Genomic DNA, 26,831 nt, shown 5'->3' with positions numbered 1-26,831 from the left:
AGGACTACCTGTACTTTTTTATTATTTTTTAGCTTTAGGTCCAAAAAAATACCAGAATGATAAAATCTTAAGAGTTGGAAATGGCCTTTTAAAAAGGTTTTGAAATCCAACGCTCCGATTATTCCAGGAGCCCAAACCTAATTAATTAGATGACTTGAGCACATCTAGTGAAGAGAAGGCCAGCATCACTCTCTGAATAATTATTTCCACTGTTAAACTTCATTCCCTGTTAAGGTTTCTTTTTTTATAGAAAAACCATTACTCAGAATCAGCCTTCCTATAACGTGCCTTCTGCCTTCTGGAAAGAGACCGAACAAGTCTTGACCTTCTCTGTAACATCCTTTCAGCATTTGAAGGTGTTTTATTGTTTCCCTATTAATCGGCTCTTCATTGAAGGGATATTATTCATATGAATTTTTCTGTTATTTGCAATTCCTCTTTTCAGCTTAATTTGCAAATCAAAACCTCGTGAAGCTATTCCTCCCACGTGGTATAAGAAATCCTATGAATGGACCCAGGTAGGTTTTGCCCTCAGTTTTTAATCTTGTTTTAATATATAAGCAAAAACCTGTTGGGAGTTTGAGCTACAAAGACGATGGGATAAAAATAAAAAGTTGTATCTGTCTGTTTCTACAAAAGATAAAATATATAAAAGAAAAAAAGGAATTGAAAATGAATTTTTTAAAAACTCTATACATGAAGACAACTTTTGGACTTTTGCTTGAAACTGAAAGAAACGAAGTTTTAATTTTGGGATTTGATGATTAGAACTGTTTATGACTATGGAAATACTGTGTACAGGTAGTCCTTGACTTACAGCATTTCATTTGGTGACTGTTCAAAGTTACAACGGCACTAAAAAAAGTGACCTACGACCATTATTCAAGCTTACGACCGTTGCAGCTTTCCCATGGTTATATGATCGTAATTCAGATGCTTGGCAACTGAGTCATATCTGTGATGGATGCCGTATCCTGGGGTCATGTGATCACCTCTTGCAACCTTCTGACAAGCAAAGTCAGTGGAGAAGACACATTCACTTAACAACCATGACACTAATTCAACAACTGTAGTGATTCACTTAACAACTGTGACAAGAAACATCGTAAAATGGGGCAAAATTCACTTAACAAATGTCTCATTTAGCAACAGAAACATTGGGCTCAATTGTGGTTGTAAGTTGAGGAATACCTGTACTATTGAACTTTAATGTATTTTATATTTGTAACTGTATCGAAGAAAGAAGTTGCTCAGTTTTCTTACTTTACTTACATAAATAATGTGGTTTATTACTAACTTTCTTAATTTCCCCCTTTTAGCTGAGATCATCACTTGTTATTGATCAATCTGATCAGCCAGCTGTAAGCAGGAGAAATTCCTCTCTATACCAGTTGCATAAGTTGGTGTTATTAAATGCCTAAATTCATGCTGGAAGATGTTCTGTTGTTAATGCCTTTATTTGGCCTTTATTTCAGAAAAAAAGTGTATTTAAGATTTAAGTTACCTGTTCTCATAAAAAGCCTTTATGAACGAAGTTAATTATTTACAATATGTTTAAAGTTTTTTTAAAAAAAGTTTTTATTTTTTGCCTTCAAAAGATTCTGAAAAATTATATGTCCTATTTTGGTACTTGTTTTCAGTTATTCTCTGTTAAATTTCTAATATACCTGAAAAATAAAAATAAAATTATTGAGCATTAAAAAACTTTTTGCAAAGAATGTTAAAAGAACAGCATAAAAAACATCTTCATTATTTCAAACAATTCTTTTTTACCGAAGAGGAAAATTGATTTATTTTCAATGTATTTTGAATACACCATATTAATACAATATGTATGTATTTATTTTCCACCCAGTCCTGGAAGACTGTGCAGTATATGGCAATATAATAAAAAATACACAACCGTACAACCAGGCTTACATATACAAGATGCACGTTCTCAGTCAAAAACCACTAAAAGCTGATACCTTACTGGTACAACACAACCTTGTAGAGATTCTCAGTCATCACGTCATTTGGGACAACCTTGCCTTGCTTATCCCAAAGGTGTTTTTTTCAAGAGGCAACTGGACTTTTTGGTTTTTCTTTGAAGACGTGTACCTTCTCATCCAAGAAGCTTCTTCAGCTATGACTGGATGGTGGGGAATAGAAGGATTTATACTCCTTGCAGATAGCTGGTCATTTGCATTCTTTTAGAGAGTCGTTGAGGCCATCTGGAGTTTTATCTGTGTCATCAGGATCCCCTGAGGGGGGGATACGACATCATCTATCTCCAATCTACAACACAGTCCTTTCAACAGTTCCAAGAAGGTTCTACACCAATTTGCACCACTCAAATGACCCTGATGACACACATAAACCTCTAGGTGGCCTCAATGACTCTCTAAAAGAATGTAAATGACCATCTGTCTGCAAGGAGTATAAATCCTTCCATTCTCCACCATCCAGTCAGAGCTGAAGAAGCTTCTTGGATGAGAAGCAAAATGTCTTCAAATTAAAACCAGAAAGTCCAGTTGCTTCTTAAAAATAGCACCTTTGGGACAACCATGAGCTGGATGACTGAGAATCTCCATAGACATTTGCCTTGCTTATGAAATACTAACAAAGGACAGGCTGTATGTGCCTCTGGGGAAGATTGCTCTGGAAAGTGGGCTGCTGCAGGGAAGGTCCGTTGTTTGGCCAAATCTCACAAAACTGGGGACCTCAATAAGCTCTTTCTAAATGAATGGAATGCACAGTGTGGTGATAAGTGTGCAGCTCACAAATAAGCTGCAACCCCGTGCAAATCTCTGAGAGGCTCCTCCCCCTTTCCCATTACATGGGAAATACTGAATTGTCCTTGTAATAAATAATTTACAGCAAGCTGAATTGACCCTGAATAGCCCAAGAGGGAAGAATCAGTCACGGCTCAGTGGTCCTTTAATTTAAATTGTTGATATTTACTGGCCCTAGAGCTAGCACGCTGACCTAGTAGGAAGAGATAAGTAATAAGACTATCCAGATGGCTTGATCGAAAACGTTCCAACATCATGCTATAATTTACACCTTTGTCTTATCTTTGAAATCTAGTAGGCCAAAGATATATTAAGCTGTGGTTCTGCTTTTCCATAGGTCTGCTCAGCAAGCTGTCAATGCTTTGCTGGAAATTCAGTGTATATTGTATCTTCAGAGGGTTTTGATTAGTTTAGATGAATGATGCTTTGGCCCAGCAATAGGCAGATTTTGTTCTGACAAGGCATTACCTGATTTTCTTGGTAGTGTGCTACATAGGCTTTATTTTTTTATTTGAAAAATTTATGTTTCCATGCATTTAAATTCAAACTCTCAGTAGCTTTAAAGTTAATGACTAGGATTTGGGGGGTGGGGGGGGAAAGTACCTTGGAACAGGGGTGGGCTTCAAAAATTTTAGCAAGGGGTTCTCTGCCCGGTTGCTGGGTGGGTGTGTCCATGGTGGGCGTGTCCTAGTCGGCCTCCTGCACTATGGCGGGGGGGGCGTTTTTGCCCTTCCCGGGCTCCAGAGGCTTTTTTTGAGCCTCCAGGAGGGCAAAAATGGCCTCCCCAGGCTCCGGAGGCCCTCTGGAGGCCTTCCTGAACTTCCGGTAGGCCCGTTTTTTGCCCTCCCCGAGTCTCCGTGCATGCGCTGCACTTACCTGCATCCAAAACGGGCCGTGTGGGAACTCCTGGGAGGGGTGCGGTGTTTCAGAATGACTACTGAGACAAATGTTACTAGATTATCACCAATCGCTACCAACTCCATCTTGATAGGATTTAATCTTATTTATTTTATTTATTTTATTTTATTAAAATTTATATGCCGCCCTCCTCCCAAAGGACTTGGGGCCGCTCACACAATAAAACAACAGCAATAACACCTAAAACCAGTATAAAAATTAAAATCCCCAAAATTCAAACCTCGTAGTTGATCAGGGAGTTTGCTGGAACAGCTATGTCTTCAGGCCAGCGCGGAAAGTGCGGAGATTGGGAGCCGTCCGGAGCTCAGTGGGTAACCCATTCCAGAGGGTCAGTGTGGCCACAGAGAAGGCCCTCATCCTGGGGGTCGCCAGCCAACATTGTCTGGCCGATGGCACCCGGAGGAGAGCAGCTTTATGTGAACGCACTGGGCAGTGGGAGGCCGGTAGGAGGTGGTCCTGCAAGTATCCCGGGCCCATGCCATGTAATCTGAACTTGATTTAACCCATCCTGATCCTAAAGCTTCCAGATACTGGATCTGGGTGGGTTTTTTTTTTTTCTTCAAACAAGCACATATCAAAACTTTGTGTAAGAAGATAAATTGATGGTCACCCGTCACTAAAATTCTGGGGGTTCTTTTCCTGCAAGAGTCTTACCGTAAAAAAATTGTAATGGAATTTAGGAATGACCCCTGGATGATAGGTTGAAGAGACAGCAGCCAAGGGAATGGTGAGATAAAAGGCAGCTGAGCCCACAGCAGGAATGTTGGCAGCACAAGAGCAGTGGTGGGATTCAAAATTTTTTGCTACCGGTTCTGTGAGCATGGCAGGGGAAGGATACTGTAAAATCTCCATTTCCTCTCCACTCCAGGGGAAGGTTACTGCAAAATCCCCATTTCCTCCCGATCAGCTGGGACTCAGGAGGCAGAGAATAGATGGGGGCAGGGCCAGTCAGAGGTGGTATTTACCGGTTCTCTGAAGTATTCAAAATTTCCACTACCAGTTCTCCAGAAGTCGTCAGAACCTGCTGAATACCACCTCTGCACCAGAGGCTCAGAAGGGACTCTCCCAAGTTCTTGGGCTGTGAAGGAGATGGGGTGGAAGGGGAGAGGTATTCTTTCAGACTTGCAAGATCCTGTTAATTATCTTACAATAAAGTAGAATTAACTCACCTGACTTTATTTCCTATTTGGTCTACCTTGCAAGACTGACAAAAGTTCTGATTGTATAAGAACGACCAAATTTAAGATAGCACTTGTTCTAGTATAAATGGATGTAGGTCCTTTCTTGCTATTAAATGCAACCGTGAAAATAAGCAATTTTCCTCAGGTCTTCAGTATTGGAGAGAAAGGTTACTGAGCTTCATTGCCATACCATTGTAATGCAAATCCCCATCTTGTACTAAGTTTGTTTTTTCCCCCTTAAACATAGAATGAATTATATCCTCTGCACCATATTTAATACACTATTGCTTCCTTACCTTACATTGCCTTAACTACTAAGCATGGAATGTCTTGTGAAAGCATGTGGTGTTGAACTAAGTACCCAGCATGCTTCACAATTGGTACACTGCTGGCTGGGAATGCATCTGTACCATAGTAAGGAATCACTTTGCAATTTCACATGAAGTTTACAATAGCAAGCAAAAACTGTTCATACCTTTGTTCCATATAGCCTAATACAGGGGTCAGCAACCTGCGGCTCTGGAGCCGCATGTGGCTCTTTCACCCTCTGCTGCGGCTCCCTGTCACTCAGAATATGCATCACAACCGCCAATGTGCGACACCCACGAGCATGTGATTTATTGAACTTTTCAACCCCCGGTAGGCCAACCATGGATAGATCCAAGAAAAGAAAAGTTTCAGAAGAAAACAGAACGTTTACTTCAACTACATATGCTAGCTTTGTGGCCACTCAAGAAATAGTCAGGCACGGGAAGGGTTTTGTGGCTCCCAGTGTTTTCTTTTCTGTGGGGAAACAGGTCCAAATGACTCTTTGAGTGTTTAAGGTTGCAGACCCCTGGCCTAATATATATGTTGATTAAGAGAGATTTTTCCAGGAAAAAGCAAAGTATTTTCAGCTCTTACCTAGTGGTGAACTTCAGAAGTAGGAGTAACATCAGGAAGAAATAATCCAGTTAAGTGCCTGAGTTGAGTAAATTACCAAGAAGCACAATGAGCTAAACTTGGTTTTCATTCTATAAGTTATAAAAACAGCTTTTTCACACTGAATTGATCCCAAATGGAAACGAGAGGCCAATTTTATCCAGAAAACAGATATACTTACTATTTTGAACATTTCATAATATAAGATTTATTTTGGCATGGTGTAGTATGGTAGTAGTTGAACAAATATTACTGTTTTTTAGCCTGCACAACTGTATGGGCATCAACTCTCAGAATACCCCAACCAGCATGCTGGCTGGAAAATTCTGGGAGTTAAGGGCAGATAATGTATCTTAATGTTGACACCAAGCACTCACTCATCTCAGCCCAATTTACCTTACCGGACTAGGGCTTTTTTGGAACTGAACATTGCAATAACCAATTCTGGGAAATTTGCTGCCACCTGGTGGACACTGTAGGTGCAGAGCCATGTTTGTTTATGGTAGCCAAAAAGTAAAGTAAAAAGTAAATAATTTGGTAGCTTTATCAACCCTGACTGCTCTTTGGAAGACCAGATCCTGGAGATGAAACTCAAGTGCTTTGGCCACCTAATGGAAAGGAAGGACTTGCTGGAGAAGAGCCTAATGCTGGGAAGGATTGAGGGCAAAAGAAGGGGGGAACGGAGGAGTGCGGGGTGGCTGGATGGAGTCACTGAGGCAGTAGCTGTGAGTTTAAGTGGACTCCGGGGGATGGTGGAGGGCGGGAAGGCCTGGAGGAACATTGTCCCATGGGGTCGTGATGGATTGGACACAACTTCGCAACTAACAACAACACAACAATTTTTCTCCCATCTTCATTAGTTTTATAAATAAAACAATGACATACCCCTTTCTCCTATTTTCCCAGCAACAACAATCCTATGAGGTGGGTTGACCTAAGATTTTATGCCTGACAGATTTTATTGTAAGTCCTTATAATTCATTAGAATGGTTTTTTAGTCTTAAAAGATGTTACCAAACCTTTTAATATACATGCACGTTGTTCTTGTTTTTACAATAATGTTCAAAAATACAATAACATGTATTTGAACATCATATTAATGCATGTATTCTTTGATTTTTATTGCTGATGAACCACAGATCAAAATTTGGAGTAGTTCACATGAGATGTTTTGGTTTATATACTTAAGGGCATAAAATTAAGCAAATATACACTGAAATGTACACTACGTGCATTTCTGCTTCATTCTTGTTAAAATCTTTCTATTACAGGTCACGAGAATATTGTGTCCTAGCTGCAATTTTTTAAAGAGGGATGCTGAGTACTACTAGTAGTATGCTTAAACAAAGACATCCAGGTTGATAACTGATGTCTGGAAATCAAGGTCTCTGAAGAACTGTTAAAACTGCTGGATGAATTTTGCCCATCAAATAAGGGTTCTCATCCAGAAATATGTTGGGCTGCTTGGAGAACAGCATGCAATTTGTAATCCCAAATATCTGCAGCATGCCAAGTTGGGGTGGTCAACATGACTTGATGGCACTGACTTTTTCTCTCCAGAGAAGAGGAGCTAAAGTGGAGAGGTGGCAGTTGCAGGGAAACTATTTTCAAGCTAAATATTTAAGTCAAATCCCCAGATGATGAGAACTGTATGTTATAGAATCCTCTCCCTAAAGATTGGTATGTGCTATATAAATTAGATAGCCATTTGTCTCAAAGGTGGTTTTTTCTTTCAAAGAGGCAACTAGACTTTCCAACCATGACCTGGATGACTGAGAATCTCCATAGACGCATAGATAGCCATTTGTTAAGGATGTTGTTACGTTCTACAACCCCTATCCTTGCTTGAATAGATCACCTCCAGTGATCTAAACTCTAGTGGTTTTTTGGTTTTTTTTTTTGAGAAAGTTAGAAATGTCCATCCTCACAATCATTCCAATGAGTTCTCTTTCATTCCTAAGAAGTTATTTATTCTCTGTCTTCTCCCAAGAGAGGAACCTGCTATGTACTTGCTGTTCTGCCATTTAGAGGTATTTTGGACTTTCAAGGAAGGGCTGGAAGAATATTTGTAGTGTTGCAGTGTAGAGGCTAGCGAGTCCAGAAAACCCAGGGGGTGGTGGTGCTGCCTCCTCCTCTAATGACTGTTGACAGGTCATTAACTTTAATTGTTTATATTAAACATTTACTTTTGTTTCTGTCTGTTGCACTTGATTTTGTTGTACTCTGCCCAGAGTTCATTAGAATTGGAATAGGTAATAAATTTTGTAAAATAAATTTCAAACAAGTGCTTCCAATCCCCATCCCTTGAGGCAGTTTTGAAACATACCATGTTTGACAGACTGAGAGGTCTAGAATGATCAAGAAAGGCATACTTCTCTTACTCAGTTCCAACCAAGGTCATCTATTGGAGTGACCAGTGCCGTTTCCATTTCATGTTTGAGTAAAAGGGTTAAAATATTATGCATTTTTCTAGGTTGCTGTCACAGATACCCCCAATACCATTTCAACCACTTTCCAGAAAGGGAAAAATTGAAATTGCAGTAGTTATCAAAATTAACTGGATAACTATTGCAGAATCTCCAATATTCCCTTTCTAGAGAAAATTGCTGAAATTAATCAGATCCAAGGAAGTCCTCTTTAGGAAATGTGGCACTGTTCATCTGAAGGCTACCACAAATTCTTCTCCCAAAGGTGATGCTAACTTTCAGATGACCCATGTCCTCCGTGCCCTCCTAGAGCGCATGGATTGAGCCTATGGGGCAGAAGGCTAAAAAGGGGGCACAGATGACACAGTCAGACTTTGTTCCAGTTGCCACATAGAATTAATTGCTCATGAACAATTAAAATCTGATTGACTTTATTGGTAAAGTGCAGTACAAATTGTTCACAGTAGTTTGGCAGATAAACAAGGCTATTGGAGAGTGGCCTGATGTTCCACCAAGAGGAACCAATTGTTTAGAAACTGTTCAAAGTTACAACAGCACTGAAAAAAGCAACAGAATCATTCCTTGCAGTTACGATTGTCACTAGTATCCCCATGGTTATGTGTTCAAAATTTGGGTGCTTGGCAACTGTCATATATTTACAATGGTTACAGCATCCTAGGGTCATGTGATCACCATTTGCGACTTTCCCAGCTAGCTCCTGACATGAAAAGTCAAAGGGGGAAGTTGGATTTGCTCAATGACTATGCGATTCGCTTAACAACCATGGCAAAAAAAGGGTGTAAAATCAGATGCAACTCATTTAACAATTTGCTTAGCAATGCAAATTCTGGTCCCAGTTGTAGTTGTAAAAACTACCTGTGTATATAACTCAAACTGGCTTTTCATCTTCATTGGTGCTCCAGATATTACTTCACCAATTTCATTTCCTGGAATATTTGTGTGTGTGTGTAAAATAAAAACCAAGGAGCCATTCAGGGTCAGTCACCAAAAATTACATTGTTTTAGGCAACTGGAACTGTTCTGCCTCTTCATAAACACCTGAGAACAGCACAAGAAGCAATCGGTGGAAGCTAGTCAGAGATCCAGCTTTGAACTAAGGAGAAACTTCTTGATAGAACAATTAGTCAATGGAACAGCTTGTGTCCTGGAGTTGTGGGTGCTTCATCGCTAGTGGTTTTCATTTATCCAATGAAAATGCCCAATAAGGACGATTCCTGTCTTAAGCAAGGGGGTTGAACTAAAAGATCTCTAAGGTCCCTTCGAGTTCTGATTCTATAATATTCCAGAAAAATGATCCAAGCCACTAGGGAGCAAAGGCTCCAACACAGTTGTTATTGCAGGCAATAGCAATTGTGGCAAATGAAAACAAAAATGAAAGCAAAGTAAAAGCCCTCTTTCAAACAAACATGGCAAGTTCACTATTAATACTGATAAATGTGAACGTTAAATAGCCGTAGGAGAATTTTTCCTACCCTAGAGAAATCTGAAGAAATGACTCGTCGTCCATTTGCTCACATGCTGTCCAGAACCACTTTCTTTTGAGTTTGGCAGCCCTATAAATCCATTATATAATTACTTAGCTTGAGTACATACATCTCACCTCAGGCACCAAAACATCTTAAATTGTTCCCTGCAAAATATATGGAAGGAAGTAAAAAAAGAAAAGGACAAAAGGTGTGCAAACCGTGGTTATTCTGTACAGTTATTACAAAGGAAGGAACGGTAGGTCAAGAGATGGCTCTATTATGGAAAATAAAACAACACCCCACAGCAGAGGGAGAGCTTTAAAAAAAAACAACACAAAATGATGATATATGTTTTGAGTGTTATTGGAACATATAGAGTACTAGGCCTTTCTATGTTTTTTTTTTATTATTATTTTTTAATTTTTTTTAAAATTTGATTTATATGCCGCCCTTCTCCGAAGACTCAGGGCGGCTTACAATGTGCTCAGCAATAGCCTTCATCCTTTTGTATATTTATACAAAGTCAGCTTATTGCCCCCACAACTGGGTCCTCAATTTACCTACCTTAGAAAGGATGGAAGGCTGAGTCAACCTTGAGCCTGGTGAGATTCGAACCCTGCAGTAATTGCAGGCAGCTGGTCTTAATAACCAGCTTAATAACAGGGTGCCTTAAACTCCTGTACTATCAAGGCTCTTGTTGTTTAAAAAACAACATGAAATCCCAGAGCCCCTTAGAGCACCAAATGCATTTTTAATTTTGAGAACAGGCAAGGCGATGCATTTGACTGAATTTCAACATGCTGTGGTAATTGGAAAATTACTTTTCCCGTTATTAGAAGATCAAACGTTTCAGTCATTCAAGTCTTAAAGTCATTTAAGAAGGTACCATAAAAGCTCACTGAATTTTTGGAGGCCGTTCATCAACATAAGAGCACAAACAGCCGAGCGCGAAGGCTTTCACAGGAGCCCCTTCAGAAAAGAGGCGGCTTGGGGGCACGTGGTCGTTGTCGAAACAGAAATGTTGAACTCTTGGTTTGACCCAGCAAGATACTTACCCCCCCCCCCGACGCTTTTGCTTTGAACTTCTTCACCCTGTATTTTGATTTCGAAAACGTTAATAATTGAAACATCGACCCAAAAAAACAAGTGGGGGCTTGTCTTTGAGGCGGCTCAGGAAAGTTTTAAAGAGAGAATCAGAATAGAACTGGAAGGGGCCTTGGAGGTCTTCTAGTCTAACCAAGCAGGAGATCCTGATTTATACTATTTCAGACAAATGACTGTCCTGTCTCTTCTTCAACCAATTTTCTGTCGCCCTGGCTTATTTCTCAGCGCCGGTTTTCAATTAAAAAAAATTGAAAATTGGGTGTGGGGGGAGCATTTTGTTCTCCTCCCTTAGAGAAAAGTTCAGGGTCGTAGTGCGCCAGGAGGGAGGGAGGGAGGTAGAACCGGCGGAGGGCAACGAAACCTCCCCAGGTCAGGAGCTGAATCATACATGCCCTCTCTGGTCACCTCCGCGCAACAAAGTGGCTCAACGGGAGGAAGCTGGAGAGGGTCGTCCCGTTCTCCCCTTGCCCGCGCCCCCCGCCCCTTAGTGGGGAGGGAGGACGAGGCCTGCCTGGCCAATGGGAGACGGCGAGCCCGGAAAGGGGCGGCGCTAAGAGCCGGTATTAGGATGCCCAGCTTGCCCGAGTGGGGTATCCATATCGCCGGCCCTTCCTCTTTCCTACCGGGGAGCCATCATGACAGAAGAGGAGAAGGGCGAGCTGGGCAGGGCTCTCTCGTACACCGAGCCCGGTCCGGCCCTTGACATCGGATGCAGACCCATGGCCGAAGTGTGGGTGCTGGTGATCAACACCGGGGGGACCATCGGGATGGTGCCCCAGTCAGAGGGTGAGTGAGTAAGAAGGGTGCTTGGTGAGGCTTCCCTTGCACGCGCCTCTCGGCATCGTGGGACGCTTTCACCCCCTCGTGGATAAAAGCGTTTATTGAAATCGAGCCGGATTGAGGCCACCCCATACAACGGGGGTCCCTCCCATCTGGTGCTCTTCAGATGGGCCAGAGTACAGCTTGATGTCTATGGAGATTCTCCGTCATCCAGGTCATGGTTGTCCCAAAGGTGCTTTTTCAAGAGGCAGCTGGACTTTCTGATTTTTCTTTGAAGACCTTTCGCTTCTCATCCAAGAAGGTTCTTCAGCTCTGATTTCATATGATCGTTGGTCTCATGAGCTCATTGAGTGAATTGGGGAGGGAGGGGGGCTAAGTGTGATTAGGATTGTGGAAAGGGGATGTCTGTGAAGCCACCAGGAGTTGAACATGATTTGAAGGAGATTTTTTTTATTATTTTTTAACTTTGACCAATGTATCTTGTCCTTTTTATGTACAATGAAAGCATATGCACCAAAAACAAATTCCTTGTGTGTCCAATCACACTTGGCCAATAAAGAATTCTATTCTATTCTATTCTATTCTATTCTATTCTATTCTATTCTATTCTATTCTATTCTATTCTATTCTATTCTAATTCGTTGTTGGAACAGAATACTGTAATGTAAAGGAGACTGGGACTCCACCATCTGTCAGCAAGATAGCTCTTTAAAAAACAATAATAAAGTTTGATTTAATGAGACAAAGCAACAAAAGAAGGACCAGGTCTGCAAATGGGCTGGGTCCAGATTGAGGCAATGGATCTTTTCCCAAAATATTCTCCAAGGTATCCCTATGGGAGAAGCACTTGTATACTGGCTCAGAATGCTGCTAACACTTCTACTCTAAGCCTGCTACTGCTTTCTTTAGGATTACATGATCCAGGGGTTGGAAATTTCCACTCCTTCTCCATCCTTCTCAAATGCATGATCCAGAGCTGAGGGAATGCAGCCTGCTTAATACCTTGCATACATAGACATAAGTGCAAAACCTGGTAAAAAAATTGATAAGAATGCCAGAGACCATTCCTTGCTTCTTTTCTCTGACTTGTTATGTATAGGATTGTTCCATACTAGTTGGAAGTAAATCACACCAAAATAAGTCACTTTTCAACACGAACCTTTGATATACATTCACATTACTTCACCCTCCATAAATAACTTTGGGTGTTTATGTGCTTTTGCCTAGGGGTGTGGGTCAATTATTAATACACAATTTTCTTCTTGATCCAACTTTCATTTTCTCTCCTGACTTTTTGGTAATACAGGGCAGCTTGCAGAAGGATTCTTTGGCTCAAGTGTTCAAATACATCCAAATAAAATGATAACAATTAAGAAGCCTTAATTGATATTTAGATTTTTTTCTTCTTCTTGTAGACACAAGGAAGAAAACTTGGAGGCTTAGGTCTGGATGTTTTGAAGTAGCTCTGTAATTTGGCTAGTTTATTGTAACAGTGCAATTCGGTTAGCCTATTGCACCAGCTTCCTGAGTAATAGTGAAAGAGAGCGTTATTCCAAGTGAGTAAGATGTTCCTGAACAAGGCAAACCCTTCACGTAAAGGGCATTGCCTCCATGGGCAGGGCTAACATGGAAAAATGTTTATTCTTGATAAATACTTGCATACCTGAAAACGAATTTTTGAAACAGGATTTGTACTGTATAATAGGCAATATTTTGTTTCATTTAAACAGTGCAAATTTTTTAGGAACTGGAAGACCTAGTTTCTTTTTCTGATCACATGGCAAATTAAAACTATTTAAGAGCAATACAGGTAGTCCTTGATTTATCACTGCCCCCCTCAAAAGGGACTTATGACACACTTTTGAAATCCCCCCCATGATCACATGACTGCAACCAGCTCATGTTTTAAGCCATTTTAGCAGCCCGATTTATGTAGCCACGATTTATAGTGTTTCTGCCAGAAACCAATGTTTACTTCCAGTTTTACTTCTAGTAAAAACCGATCCGTAGTGAACAATGGTTCCCTCACCAACCATGATATTTACTTAATGACTGTGGTATTACCACAAAAAAAAAAGAGATCACAAATACGGGTCTGGTCATGTGGTGACCCGTTTTACAACTATCATGATTTACGACCGTAATTGCCAAGCTCAGTTATTATCATAAATCATATTAATCTGGGCCATACTGTCAATACTGGGCTATAGATTAAGCTGAATGCTTAATTTTATAATGAAATGGGCTGATTCTAAAGATTTCAGGATTCTTCTGAAGTAATTTAAGTATAAGCCTGACCCTTTGTTGTTGATTCAGTTGGGAGGGACCAAAAGTACAGGAACAGCATTCACACATTGCACTAAGCAATATTGTGATTGTGTAAAATCTGTTGCAGATGATAGCCTTCCTTGTTTTATTTCACATCTTGCCTCTTTTCAGTTTTAGATAAGCAAAATGCATGGGCAATGTTTTATGATTTCAGATACCAGTTTATATGAATTTTCTTTTTGGTTCTAGTGGAACAGCATAGCACACTTTTGCTATTGATCCATTTGTGCTTGTTATTTTCACAATCATTGAAATGACTATTCAGGGTTTTAGGCAAGAATATGTCTAGCTTTAACTGGAGATGCAAGGAATGAACCTGGAATTGTCTTCTTGCAAATCATGTTTCTACTACCGACCTGCATCTCAGTCTCAAAGTTCAGATAAACATTCAGAGAAAATTGTTTTATTCATGATTTATTTTATTTCTCAGGTCTTGTCCCTGAAGCTAACAAGCTTGCAGAAGCTCTGAAGAAGATGACCATACTCCATGATGCAACATATGCCAAGGAAACCGAACTATATAACCGCCTTGGAGTTGACACTTTGGTACTTCCGTATGTATTTGGAATACTGGAATGTTTTTGTTTAATGAGTTTTTGAATTTCCTGTGAAGCATCCTGGATATTTTTTAAAAAAATATTTAAGATTGTGTCTAGAATAACCCTTTCCAACCTGAGACTCTCTCCTGATATATTGGGATTGGAACTGCCCAATTGCAAATACCTGGCCAATTATCTAAATTAATTAAAATTAAATTAAATTGAATACTTTATTTGACTAAGTGTGATTAGATACCCAAGGAGTTTGTCTCCATACAGAAGTACTCAGTGTACATGCAAAGCAAAAGAATAATAATAATATTATCAGTAAAAGAGGGAGTAAAGAAGATAATAATAAGAATAAATAATACCACAGCCACACTACATGGATTAATAGACATTAAGCAGCACAGAGAATTATGTGTTCAGTAGAATGAAGGCATGAGGGGAAAAATTGTCCCTGTGCCTAGTTGTTTTGCCATACAATGCCTTACTTATAGCGTCGCCCTGAGGGAAGGTGTTGAAACAGTTAATGACCAGGATGTGAGGGGTCGGTAGATATTTTCTCAGCCATCCTTCTAACCTGCACAATGTAGAGGTCTTCTATGGAAGGCAGGTTAGTTGCAATTGTTCTTTCTGCAATCTTAATATCCATTGGAGTCTGTATCTGTCCTGTTTGGTTTCTATACCAAACCAGACAGTTATAGAATAGATAACTATCAAATAGATGGAAAATGATTGAATTTGTTTAAATTAATGCTGATTTTTAAAGGAAAACCTCACTACTTTAGTACAGTTTAAAAAAAAAGATGGTGCTTTTGTGTACTTAGTGCAAAAGAAGATTTGGAGTTTTATATTTTGTGGAATTGGTAAAACTTGAAGTTGAGGATGGGTGCAGAGAATTAAACGATAGAACAATATGGAACGGTGGCGCCTCAGGAGGCTGAGAGTGAGGGAAAATGAATTTGCACAGTGACAGGCAAAGAGGGGTATAGGGGTTTAATTCAATTTATTTATTCAGTTTAGGTGCTGCCCAACTTCAGAATGACGGTGGGTGTTGAAGCTTGCTTGCATCTGTATCAGGTCAACCATTCACAAGTTGCCAGGAATATCTTGCATGAAAGCCATTCTGTTTGTAGATTTTCTCATCAACTATAACTTGATACTTTTGTCCAGAGTGATCTGAAAAACAATATTGTTAAAACAGTTTATTTCAGAAGATGTTCTTTTTATGACAGATCTTCCAACCAGGATAAAAGAATTATCTACACCATCCTGGAACTTTCTCCTCTACTAGATTCTTCAAATATGACACCATCTGAATGGGACAAAATTGCCAGGTGCCTTGAGGTAACTTTTAAAAATAAATAATTTGTTATTAGTCACAGATACATAATCACCCTATGATCAATAACTCAGATATTATTTCTGATCAATTGCCTAATATAGCACCAAAACTTCAGTTCTTTCAAATCCTTAATTTATTTTTAACTGAGATGATTACATAGTCAAAGCCAACCAATTCTCTTAATTGACAAGTTGTGTGATTCACATGGCTGCCTATTAAACTCATACTATTATATGCCATCTTCCATTTTCCCTATTTCCATTATTACTGATTTCTTTTGTGAGGAATGAGTTGGCGCAAACTCCCGAGAACGACATTGGAACAACAATAGTTATGGCCCAGCATCCCTTAAACAATTCTTTTTTATACACAAATGTTCTTCTAAAAACTAAGATCCTGCTTCCAAGATTGCTCTAGGACTGTTTCTTAAATATTTTGTTCTCAGACCGCTTCTTACTTCTAAATATTATAGAGGACTAACCGCAAAAAAGCTTTGGTTTGTATGGGTTATATTAATCAAATTAAAAATGAAAATGGATGCATTTGTAGAATTGAATCATGTAAAATAACTATATTAAATCCATTAGATATTGATATAAATAAAATGTTTTTATGAAAAAACTATAATTTTAACTGATAAAAATAATGATAAAAAATAACATTGAGTTAAATACAGGTAGTCTTTGAGTTATGGCCACAATTGAACCCAAAATCTATGTTGCTAAGTGAGTTTGCCCCATTTCATGAATTTTTTGTCACAGTTGTCAAGTGAATCATTGCATTTGTTAAGTTAGTAACATGATTGTTAAGTGAATCTGCATTCCCCATTGTTGGTCAGAAGGTTGCTGATCACATGATCCCATAACACTGCAATCTTCCTAAATATGAGTCAGTTGCTAAGCATCTGAATTTTGATCATGTGACCATGGGGATGCTGCAATAGTCATAAATGTGAAAAACAGGGATGGGTTCTACATATTTTTACTACCGGTTCACAGCGCATGCGCAGATTGTCCATGATGACGTCTGGGTGGTGGGCGGAGCCTCTCACAGCTTTTACTACTGGTTCACAAGAACCAGACCAAACTGGGAGCAACCCACCACTGGCTAAGTCACTTTTTCATTGCCATTGTGACTGAACAATCACTAAATGAACTGTTGTAAACCGAGGACTACCTGTAGCTGCAATATGTGGCAAATAATGGTGATTTCATGGACCCCTGAAAGGATCTTATATTATCTCCAAGATCACACTTTAAGGAGCACTGTTCTAGGAAAAGGAATGAGTAGAATGAAAGCTGATGTAACGTTAAGTGACTTCCAGTTCTATAATTCTATAATACTATGAGTCACTTAAAACAGGTTTTTAAAACCTTTCTGCTAAAATTCATATGACCACAAGATGGTAGTATATTGCTGCTTTTTACTCTGCAAGATTTACAGATGGCATGCCAGTGAAAATTTGCAGAAGAATAAGCAATTTACAGAGCAATCTGGCATTATCGAAACACAATGAAATTTTAAAAATAGAATTCAGTGGAATGATGAGTGTCATATCCCATAACTTTCTGGATAAAGAACATGTTCTCTGGACACAGAAGTATTTAATCACTGAAGTTTCTGTTCAGTGGAGTTAAAAGTAGCAGGTTTGGGGGGAAAAGGTTCTAAGGACTGATAACTGCTTTGTTTGGATTGTCGCTCCCAGAATTCCCAGCCGGTTCTATCTAAAGTGTATAAACTATATAAATTGTATAAGGTGTATAAATTGTATAAGGTGTATTTGTACTGATATTTCTGTTCTTTGGTATATGTTCGAGCTTCTAGAGGCTAATGTATTAGTGGTTTAGAAAAAAATCATTTTCATTTGTTAGTGGAAATCAAAGATCTGCTATGCAGTAGTGCACTTTTGATGCATTGATTAAGTATTGTCAAGTTGCTATCAATTCTTAGTGACCACATGGATAGATTTCCTCCATAACAGTCCGTTCCTAACCTGGTTTTTGGATCTTCCAATAGTACACTTATTGCCTAGTAGCTGAGACTATCCACCTTTTGGCTGGTTGTCTTCTTCTTCCCTTTCCTTCCATCTTTTCCCAGCACAACAGCCTTCTCTAGAGAGCCAGACCTTTGTATGAGATATCTGAAGGTTAATTTCAACCTGGTCATTTGTGCCTCAAGTGAGAACTTCAGGTTGATTTGTTCAATGATCCATTGGTTTGTTTTCTTGGCTGCCCCCATTGTTCTTAGGAGTCTTCTCCAACATCAGAGTTCAAAAGCATCAGTAAGGCTATTTTAAATACTGGACTTCATAATTATCTCTTTATTTATTTACTATTGTATTTGAGGACATTCCCGAGAAGTCCAGCATGTGGGATCCTGAGTTTCTGCATCCCAAGTCCTGATTCTCTTCTCTTCTGGGGCACCACGATGTTCCCTTTGCAAGAGTGGCCGTTCCCTATGGCAGATTGATTACATGACTTTTTTTCTCAACTACCCACACTTGAAATGTTGTGCAATGTCACAAATCTCAATAGTCTAGATCAGGGGTGAAATCTAAATTCTTTTGCTACAGGTTCTGTGGGCGTGGCTTGGTGGGCGTGGCTTGGTGGGCATGTGACTGGGTGGGCGTGTGACTGGGTGGGCATGGCCAGTTTGACCTCACTCACATCACTCACTGTTAGAGCCAGGAGCTCCACATTCTGACACAGAAGCACATTCTGTCTTTCACAGAATGTCACAGAAGCCAGGAGCTGCACAAAAGCACATTCTGCCTTTCTGAAGCCCCCAACGGTTTGAGTTTCCCTCTGGCTTGACTGCCCAGGTGAACCTCGGAGCCTTCTTTTGCCTTGCTCTTCATCCCGGAGGGCCGCGAATCCCCCCGACCAATCCTCCATACAAACTGCCCACCCCGTTTCTGCAAAGGCAGAGGGGCGGGAGGGCAGAACCGGTTCAGTGATGTCATATCGCCACCGCTACCGGCTCGGGAGAACCAGGCCGAACCGGGAGGAACTCACCACTGGACTGAGGTCTATTTAGAGTAATGCAACATCATCCAGAACTAAACATATTAAAGTCCGTCCTTCCTTCCTTCCTTCCTTCCTTCCTTCCTTCCTTCCTTCCTTCCTTCCTTCCTTCCCTCCCTCCCTCCCTCCCTCCCTCCCTCCCTCCTTCCCTCCTTCCTGCCCCAGCTTGTTCTTTTCTAATTTAAAATCATGCTTGAACCAGTGAGTTACATTTTGGATGGGTTCCTTAAAGGATGCTTAAGTCTGATTCTTTCACAGTGCACAGTGGTGTAAGTAAACTCCAATGGGAGCTAAACGTAAAATAGTTACTCCTGGAGGTAGAATCATACCCAAGAGGACAGCTCAGCAGTTGTTGCATTATAATGTTTACAGACTGGTGAGTTCACACATTATGCTAAGCCATCATGTGGGTTGTTTGCTTTAGGCTGGGTACTGTATGAATGCAATCAATGGTGGTTTATTCAGGAAGCCCAATATAAGTAAACTAATGGCTAATTGGGATGTGTGATTCCAATTACTGAATTAAATAAATTAGTTCTTAAACCTGTACAAAAGCATACTTGAAGTATACCATTTAATACTTATATTTTACAATATAAGAGGACAACTAAGAAAATTAAGCAATTAATGCCAGGCTAGATATTGAAGATATTTATTTTTTAAAATTTTTTAATCCATCTTGCTATATTAATGTTTCTCACTGTTTTCACCAGGAGTGAAATCCAGCAGTATCTGACAGGTTCTGGAGAACCGGTAGCGGAAATTTTGAGTAGTTTGGTGAACCAGTAACGGAAATTTTGAGTAGTTTGGAGAACCAGCAAATACCAAATCTGGCTGGCCCCAGAGTGGGTTGGGAATGGAGATTTTGCAATATCCTTCCCCCAGGAATGGGGAGGGAATGGGGATTTTGCAGTATTCTTCCTCTGGAGTGGGGTGAAAATGGAGATTTTGCCGTAACCTTCCCCTGCCACGCCCACCAAGCCACGCCCATCAAGCCACACCATGCCCATCAAGCCATGCCCACAGAACTGGTAGTAAAAAAATTTGAATTTCACCACTGGTTTTGACTGCATGATTTTGTTATCTGTCCAGAGAACTTTGTTGTTGGACAGATAAAAGAATAAATAAATAACAAATTAATATTTCCAAATATATTTGCCATTGTAAGCCAGAAATCCTAATTTGAAAGCTTCCTACAATTTAATCTACTTTTGATCTACTTTCCTTTGCTCCATTGAAAACTGTAATTATTTCAGGCATGAGAACAAAGAATTGTTGCCAATTCTACCTCAGGGGAAAAAAATTAGATATAAATAATGTTGTCTTCCACATTATGGGAGGTCAGATGTCGTAGTACAATGGCAATAAACATGGCATCTCCAATTTAAAAGAAGTCAGGTGATGAGAAGGGCTTGCTTGAAATCTTAGAAACCTATTGCCTGTCAGACAATTAGTCCTGGACCAGAAAAATCAATGAGTTGATTCTGGGTACCACTAATTATATTATTTTAAGTTTGGCATATGATATCTTAGAATTTATCATTAAGCATCTGGGAGATAAAGCACTTTCAATTGCATCTATATTTCTGGAACTAATAGAAAAAGTGTCTATTCATTCTTTGACTATGTAAATTTCTAATTTTATTTAAAGAAAACTCTGTGTGTATGTGCGTGCCTGTGTATTTTCTGTACTGTCTTTTGAACAGATGAGGGCAGTCTTCCATTAGCATTTAGCGTCTGTTAAGGATGGCATTTCTTCCATATCTACTATTACAATAGCTCCGGTTTGCTTAGTCTGCTCCCATAAATGGTATAATCCCCAAAGTAAAAGCAAGAACAAGGAATCAGACCATATGATTCATTTACATATGTTAACATTCCTGTTTTAAAGCTACTGCTAAGCTTTTCTTAATTAGCAGTCTTCCTCTGGTTAAGGACAGATCATTAATATTTATACACCGAAGAACAAGTCTTTGAATGTTGTCATAATTAGTGACTGAAAAAAACATCTCACTAGATTTTATGTTGTCTGTATTCTTTAAGAATTAATTATGCTTTTTTCTTAGAAGCTAGACAGGCATACTCAAATAAATAAGAGGTTATTGATTGTATTTCTTGTATTGGTCAGATATACACTAAGGGCTGTCCCCTATTGGGATTTTTCAAGTCCTTCCTTTGTTTTTATTTTCCAGTTTATGTTTTAGCATCTATTTCTGTGAGGATGGGGGAAAAAGTCTTTATTCTATATGGGCAGGCAGACCTGCCTGATAGAGAACAGATCATAAGTCTCCACATCATTCAGTCATTCCTCCATCTTGAATATCCTCTAACTGATGCTGACTCCTTTAGTCTCGGGCAACACATACAACTCATTTAGTGTACGCCATCTTGGAATGTTTGGTCATGATAACCTTTTAAAAGGTTATCCTTTGGATAGACAATTTTTCCTCTCTACCTACTTGTTAGAGATCAGACAAATTCTAATATCATCTGCACTGAAAGAACACCTCTACTATAAATGAGAACTCTGTTTCATTTTGTTGTGGTACTGAAAGCAAACTAAATTATATTGGTTTTAGTTTACCTTGCCCTCTGCTATTTAATTCTAAATTAATAACTTTTGTGCTTGGTTGGTGTTGATTGTATTGATATAAATGCAACAACCGTGAAATCTGTCTACCCTCAACTTGACCCTTAAATACCATTTTATTCCCCACAATTCTCAAAAAGTTTGTATTATTTAAATTACTTTGTCTCTTTGACTGTTTCTCTCACCACAATAAATTTTTTTAAAAAATTGGCAGGCAAACTATGAGAAGTATGACGGATTTGTGATACTCCATGGCACAGACACAATGGCTTATACATCTTCAGCATTGTCCTTCATGTGTGAGAACCTGGGCAAAACCGTAATCTTGACAGGATCTCAGGTAAGAAATTTTCAGTTAAGCAATACATTTATGTTGAAAAATAAGTTTTGACCATAGAAGACAGTAGTGGGATTCAAATCCCGTCGCTACCGGTTTGCTCGTGGGTGCATGCGTGCTTGCGCTCACTGTTCTGCCCCAGCTACGGGTCCCAAGAAGTGTAGCACACCCACACAGCTCCAAAAACTCCATTTAATACAAACAGACTCCTTTCAAAATGCAGGCTTTAACCACAAATGTCCTTATCAGCCTGCTACGAATTACAGAGATTAAACAAAGTCCGACAAGGGTTGGCAATCAGCCCAGAAACCAAGTTGTAACAAAAAACTCACTCTCAAAATGCTCTGCGTAGGACCAAACGTTGTTTCCAGCAATGTTTGCTATCTGTGTGCGAACTTAAATAGGCTAAGAGAGTGGCCAATTAACCCTAAGCCTTACTCTCGAGGAGACCTCCTGAGTAGCCACTCCTGCCTTTTGGCAGCCCTGCATGCTTGAGCATTGAGAATAGGCACCTCCACTTCACTCTCTTCACTTGAAGAAGCCACTGGATGTTCTGAAGGCCCTGGCTGAGTCTCTGCCTCTGGCACCACATCCTCTTCAGCCTCCTCGCTGTCCGACTCGAGCGCCGGCTGCACAGGCTGCTGGCGCGACACCACACCAGCCTCCTCGTCGTCGGGATCAGCCACAATCTGCACAGGCCGCTGGCGTGCCACAACACCCGCACACGGCACTTCTGCGCATGTGTAGAAGCTTCTGAGCATGCACAGAGACGTCCAGGTGGGTGGGTGGGGCCTCCCGCTGCTGCCGCTACCAGTTCGCCCGAAATGGAGCAAACTAGTAGCAAACCACCACTGATAGAAGATACATTTTTTTAAATTCTTACTCATTACAGTTTTTTCACCCCCTACTTGCACATGGGATACAGTGAATGAGAAATGAGACAATTCATGACCTTGTATGGTGTTCTTTTTTAAATACGAGATATCCTGAAAGACAGCTAGTTTGATTGAGATATTGGTACTGCTTAAAGTTTGTTGTTTTGTTTTTTTAATCTTCTCCCTTTTCCTGATTCAAATTGTTTCTCCTTACACTTGGCATTATTGTTGCTGGGGCTTGCAACAGTTTGAAAGGGATGATTTCTATCAGGGAACAATGTTTTGGAAAGAAGTAATGAATCCCTTCTATTTTACCACCACCGAAAACAGAGGTGGTATTCAGCAGGTTCTGACCAGTTCTGGAGAACCAGTAGCGGAAAAATTGAGTAGTTCGGAGAACCAGTAAATACCACCTCTGACTGGCTCCGTCCCCATCTATTCTCTGCCTCCCGAGTCCCAGCTGATTGGGAAGAAATGGGGATTTTGCAGTAACCTTCCCCTGGAGTGGGGAGGGAATGGAGATTTTACAGTATCCTTCCCCTGCCACGCCCACCAAGCCACGCCCACAGAATCAGTAGTAAAAAATTACCACCACTGACTGAAAATCATCTTAGTTCTATATGGTGGTTATTGTGAAAAAAGGACAATTAAAAGGGGATCCAGTAAAATATCTTACTTTTATAGACCATTTGCTATTTGATTGCTTGCCATAAGACTGTTCCTGATTGTCACGAACCCCTGGTGGGAATTTGACTTTTGCATTAGCTAAAGCTTACAAATAAAATGCAAAGAAATAGGCTAGATGTTGAGAAGGATTGTAGGGACCCCACTTCCACTTTGAATTATTCCCTCTCCCACCCCAACAAAAAGAGTATGGTTAAAAATTCAAGGATAATTTCATGAGGTGTGGGAGAAAATATTTTACATTCCAAACGAGAAATTCCACCATCTGCCATAGTTGAGATGAAGAAATGCATCCATGTTCCAATAAATCATACGTTAAGAGAATGTTTCATAAATTATGCATGGCTTTACACTCGCTTTGTATTATGTCGACTGGAGTTGCTCTCGCTTGCTGCTGAGTGTATATGAGTTTTTGAACGGCAATTTCTCTCTTTTCTAGATACCAATATATGAACTGAGGAATGATGGCAGAGCCAACCTGTTGGGGGCGCTGTTGATTGCGGGACAGTTTGTAATTCCTGAGGTCTGCTCATTTTTATTTTATTTTATTTTGCTTTTAGAGTCTTTGTTCCCTGAAAGGGCTGCATTGTAGATCATGACTGGGGTGGTCGGGAGGTTGTTTCAGAAATATTTTGATTTATAAAAATAATATCAAATCATGCAAACAGCAACAAAAGACCAATTAGAGGGAACTTTATTATTTTTTTAAAAAAAAGATGAATATATCAATGTAAAAGACTTGATCCACTGTTGATTCAATACTACTATATAGAAGGGAAAACCAAATACACAAGTACAGAACAGGCAGTACCTGGCTCAACAGTAGTACCAATGAGAGGAATTCAGGTGTGTGGTGGATCACTGCTTAAGTATGAGCCAGCAGTACAATGTAGCTGCCAAAAAAGCCAATGCAGTCTTAGGCTGCATCAACACAGGGATGGCATCATACAGGAATTAATAGTACCAGTCTATATTTCATTAGTAAGGGCACACCTGGTATACTGCATCCAGTTCTGCTTACCACAATATAAAAAAGATGCCGAGGTTCTAGAGAGAGAGAGAGAGTGAGTGCAGAGAAGAGCAACAAAGGTGATAAGAGGTTTGGAGGCTAAACCATATGAAGAATGATTAAGGGCAGGGATGGGACTCTACTGGTTTGGGCGAACTGGTAGCTCCAACGATCATCTGGGAACGAACTGGTTCGCTCCGATGATCAGCTGGGCCCGCCCACCACTCCTACACTTTACTTACCTTTATTTTCGCAGCTGATTAGCATGGCAGAGCGGATTGCCGCACCTCAGCTGTTTTAATTCCCTAGCACTAACGCGGAAGGTGATTTTCTGTTTAATTGTGCACATGAATGCAGCGTGCATCTGGTATGTGTGTGTGTGTCTGGTGCATGCACGCATGTGAAGCGCATGATCACCAAACCGGTGATAGGGAAGAGGGAGTTGACTTGTTCTCCAAAGCACCTGAGAACAGAACAAGAAGCAATGGGTAGAAGCTAGTCAGAGGAAGATCCAACCTGGAACTAAGGAGAAATTTCCTGACAGTGAGAACAATTAGTCAGTGAAACAGTTTGTCTTGCAGATTTGTGGGCAATCCATTGCTGGTGGTTTCTAGGAAAAGATTGGACAATTATTTGTCCAGGGTAGAATAAGGACTCCTGCCTTGGGCAGGGGATTGGATTAGATTTTAGAAGATCTCCAAGGTCCGTTCCAGCCCTATGATTCTATATAAAAAAAGGAGTCCCTGCAGATTTTACTCTGCTAATTGTTGCTGACTCTAGGAGGCAGTGCTCATCTCCATTTCAAGGCCATTGAGCTAGCACTGTCTGAAGACATTTCTGCGGTCATGTGGCCAGCATGACATCACGGAGCGCTGTTACTTTCCCACCAAAGTGGTACCTATTCATCTACTCACATTTTGCCTGCTTTCAAATTTCTGGGTTGGCAAGAGCTGAAGTGAGAACGGGAGCTCATCCCATCACATGGCACTCAGGTCTTGAACCTGGACTGTTGGCTTTCCAACCAACGAGCTCAGCTTCTTAACCGCTGAGACACCACGCCACCCATTCTATATGGCTGCTAAAAAAGAGAAAGTCACTTTTAGGCTTCCTCAATAGAGCTGGACTTTTCAAATGATGAGAAGCAATTGATTATGTGCCATCAAATTGGTCTTAATGACCGCATACATAGATTTTATCCATGATGCTCTGTCCCCAACCTGACCCTTCACGTCTTCTAGCAGTGCTGTAAAGTGCTGTAATTGAGTCCATCCACCTTTTCTATTTGTCATCCACTTCTCTATCATCTTTCCCAGCAATAGAGCTTCTCTTGAAACTTAGCCCTTACATAATATGTTCATAGTATGATAATCTAAGCCTGATCTTTTGTGCCTTGTGTGAGAACTCTGGGTTGATTTGTTCAGTGATCCATTTGTTCAATTTCTTAGCTATAAATGATGTCTTAGAAATCTCCAACAACAAAGTTCAAAAGCATCAATATTTGTTATTTCACTTTTATAGAATGTCACAGGAAAATTTTTTATAGGTACCAACCTCAGGATATATTTTCCAAGACCTTCATTGCTACTGTACCAAGTGCTGGTCTGCAGAGTGTTTCAACTGCTGATTCTGTTACTGTTGGTAGCCGATCCTAAAAGGCAAAAACTAACCGTCACTTCAGTATCTTCCTTGACAATTCTAATGGGAAATAATACTTATGTTTTTCATTGGTGAGATTCCTACTTCTGTTGTCCAGGTCTTGGCAGTGGACAAGAAACACTTAGAGAAATTACAGGATAGCAGATTCTGCTTGAATGTTAGAGTCGATGAGTTCTAATATTACAAATAGTAGTTTCCTGCAGTACACATAAGAATATTGGATTTCCTAATCATTTTAATGGTTGTATAGATACTGCCTAGTCTCGCAATTAGTCTTTTAAAATAAACAAAAGTTACTACTACTATAAGTAGGAGTACTCCTTCTATGTCAGTGTCATTGCTTAATATAGAGTCATCAAAAACATAAATGTCAAAAATCAACTTCATCAGGCTTGAAATTTACCAATTATTTGAATAAAATATGATAGGAAGATGCATAGATTATTTCAAATGTGCTGAATCTATGACCTTCCACATGTGTCTAGTATACAGCTTTTAGTATTACTCAACATTGGCCCTGGTCTAGAGTGATCTTTTACTTAGTAAAAGGTTTCCCACTCTGAATTTTCATTGGGATTAATCTGTGGTGCCCTAACTACCAATAGGCTGTGACAATCTGCACAAAGGAAAACCCAGAAACCTGATTGATATCTAGGTAGGCTCACTTTCTACTTACCTTTCTAAATAACTCAATTTTGTCTGCTCTGTCAGAAACATCAACACTTCTGGAGGGATTTTGCACATTATTAAAAGCCCATTCTATCCCCTTTAAAAATATCTTTAACTTCAGAGATCCATCACAAACCTTGAGAGCTGCCAAACCTGTTCTTGGAAGGAAATCTCACAAGGAG

The 26,831-nt window shown here is 40.0% G+C and overlaps 2 protein-coding genes and 1 long non-coding RNA gene across 4 annotated transcripts in view; 2 read left to right on the top strand and 1 right to left on the bottom strand.

Moving 5' to 3' along the window:
* Positions 1 to 1,704, top strand: part of TDRD9 (tudor domain containing 9) — a 91,052-nt gene extending 89,348 nt beyond the window's left edge. For both annotated transcript variants that reach the window (XM_087871875.1, XM_034418557.3), the window contains 2 exons: positions 446 to 518; positions 1,320 to 1,704. In XM_087871875.1, the coding sequence (XP_087728001.1) occupies positions 446 to 518; positions 1,320 to 1,421 (175 nt within the window). In that variant the 3' untranslated portion in view covers positions 1,422 to 1,704. The remainder of the gene's footprint in view (positions 1 to 445; positions 519 to 1,319) is intronic.
* A 9,453-nt stretch (positions 1,705 to 11,157) lies between these two features.
* ASPG (asparaginase) overlaps positions 11,158 to 26,831 on the top strand; it is an 82,092-nt gene continuing 66,418 nt past the window's right edge. The window contains exons 1-5 of the mRNA XM_034418561.3: positions 11,158 to 11,597; positions 14,350 to 14,473; positions 15,697 to 15,808; positions 21,634 to 21,759; positions 23,755 to 23,838. Coding sequence (XP_034274452.2) covers positions 11,447 to 11,597; positions 14,350 to 14,473; positions 15,697 to 15,808; positions 21,634 to 21,759; positions 23,755 to 23,838 — 597 coding nt within the window. The 5' untranslated portion in view covers positions 11,158 to 11,446. The remainder of the gene's footprint in view (positions 11,598 to 14,349; positions 14,474 to 15,696; positions 15,809 to 21,633; positions 21,760 to 23,754; positions 23,839 to 26,831) is intronic.
* Positions 15,453 to 26,831, bottom strand: LOC148116387 (uncharacterized). The gene is made up of 3 exons (XR_015728374.1): positions 26,657 to 26,831; positions 25,876 to 25,972; positions 15,453 to 15,640 (listed from the first exon to the last, which is right to left on the bottom strand). It is a non-coding gene; the product is annotated as an uncharacterized LOC148116387 (long non-coding RNA).

This window comes from Pantherophis guttatus, chromosome 1 (assembly GCF_059756535.1).
Source record: "Pantherophis guttatus breed Tessera chromosome 1, ASM5975653v1, whole genome shotgun sequence".
Lineage (NCBI taxonomy): Eukaryota > Metazoa > Chordata > Lepidosauria > Squamata > Colubridae > Pantherophis > Pantherophis guttatus.
Note: the sequence above shows the minus strand (reverse complement) of the source record. Positions and strands in the feature narration are given on the sequence as shown.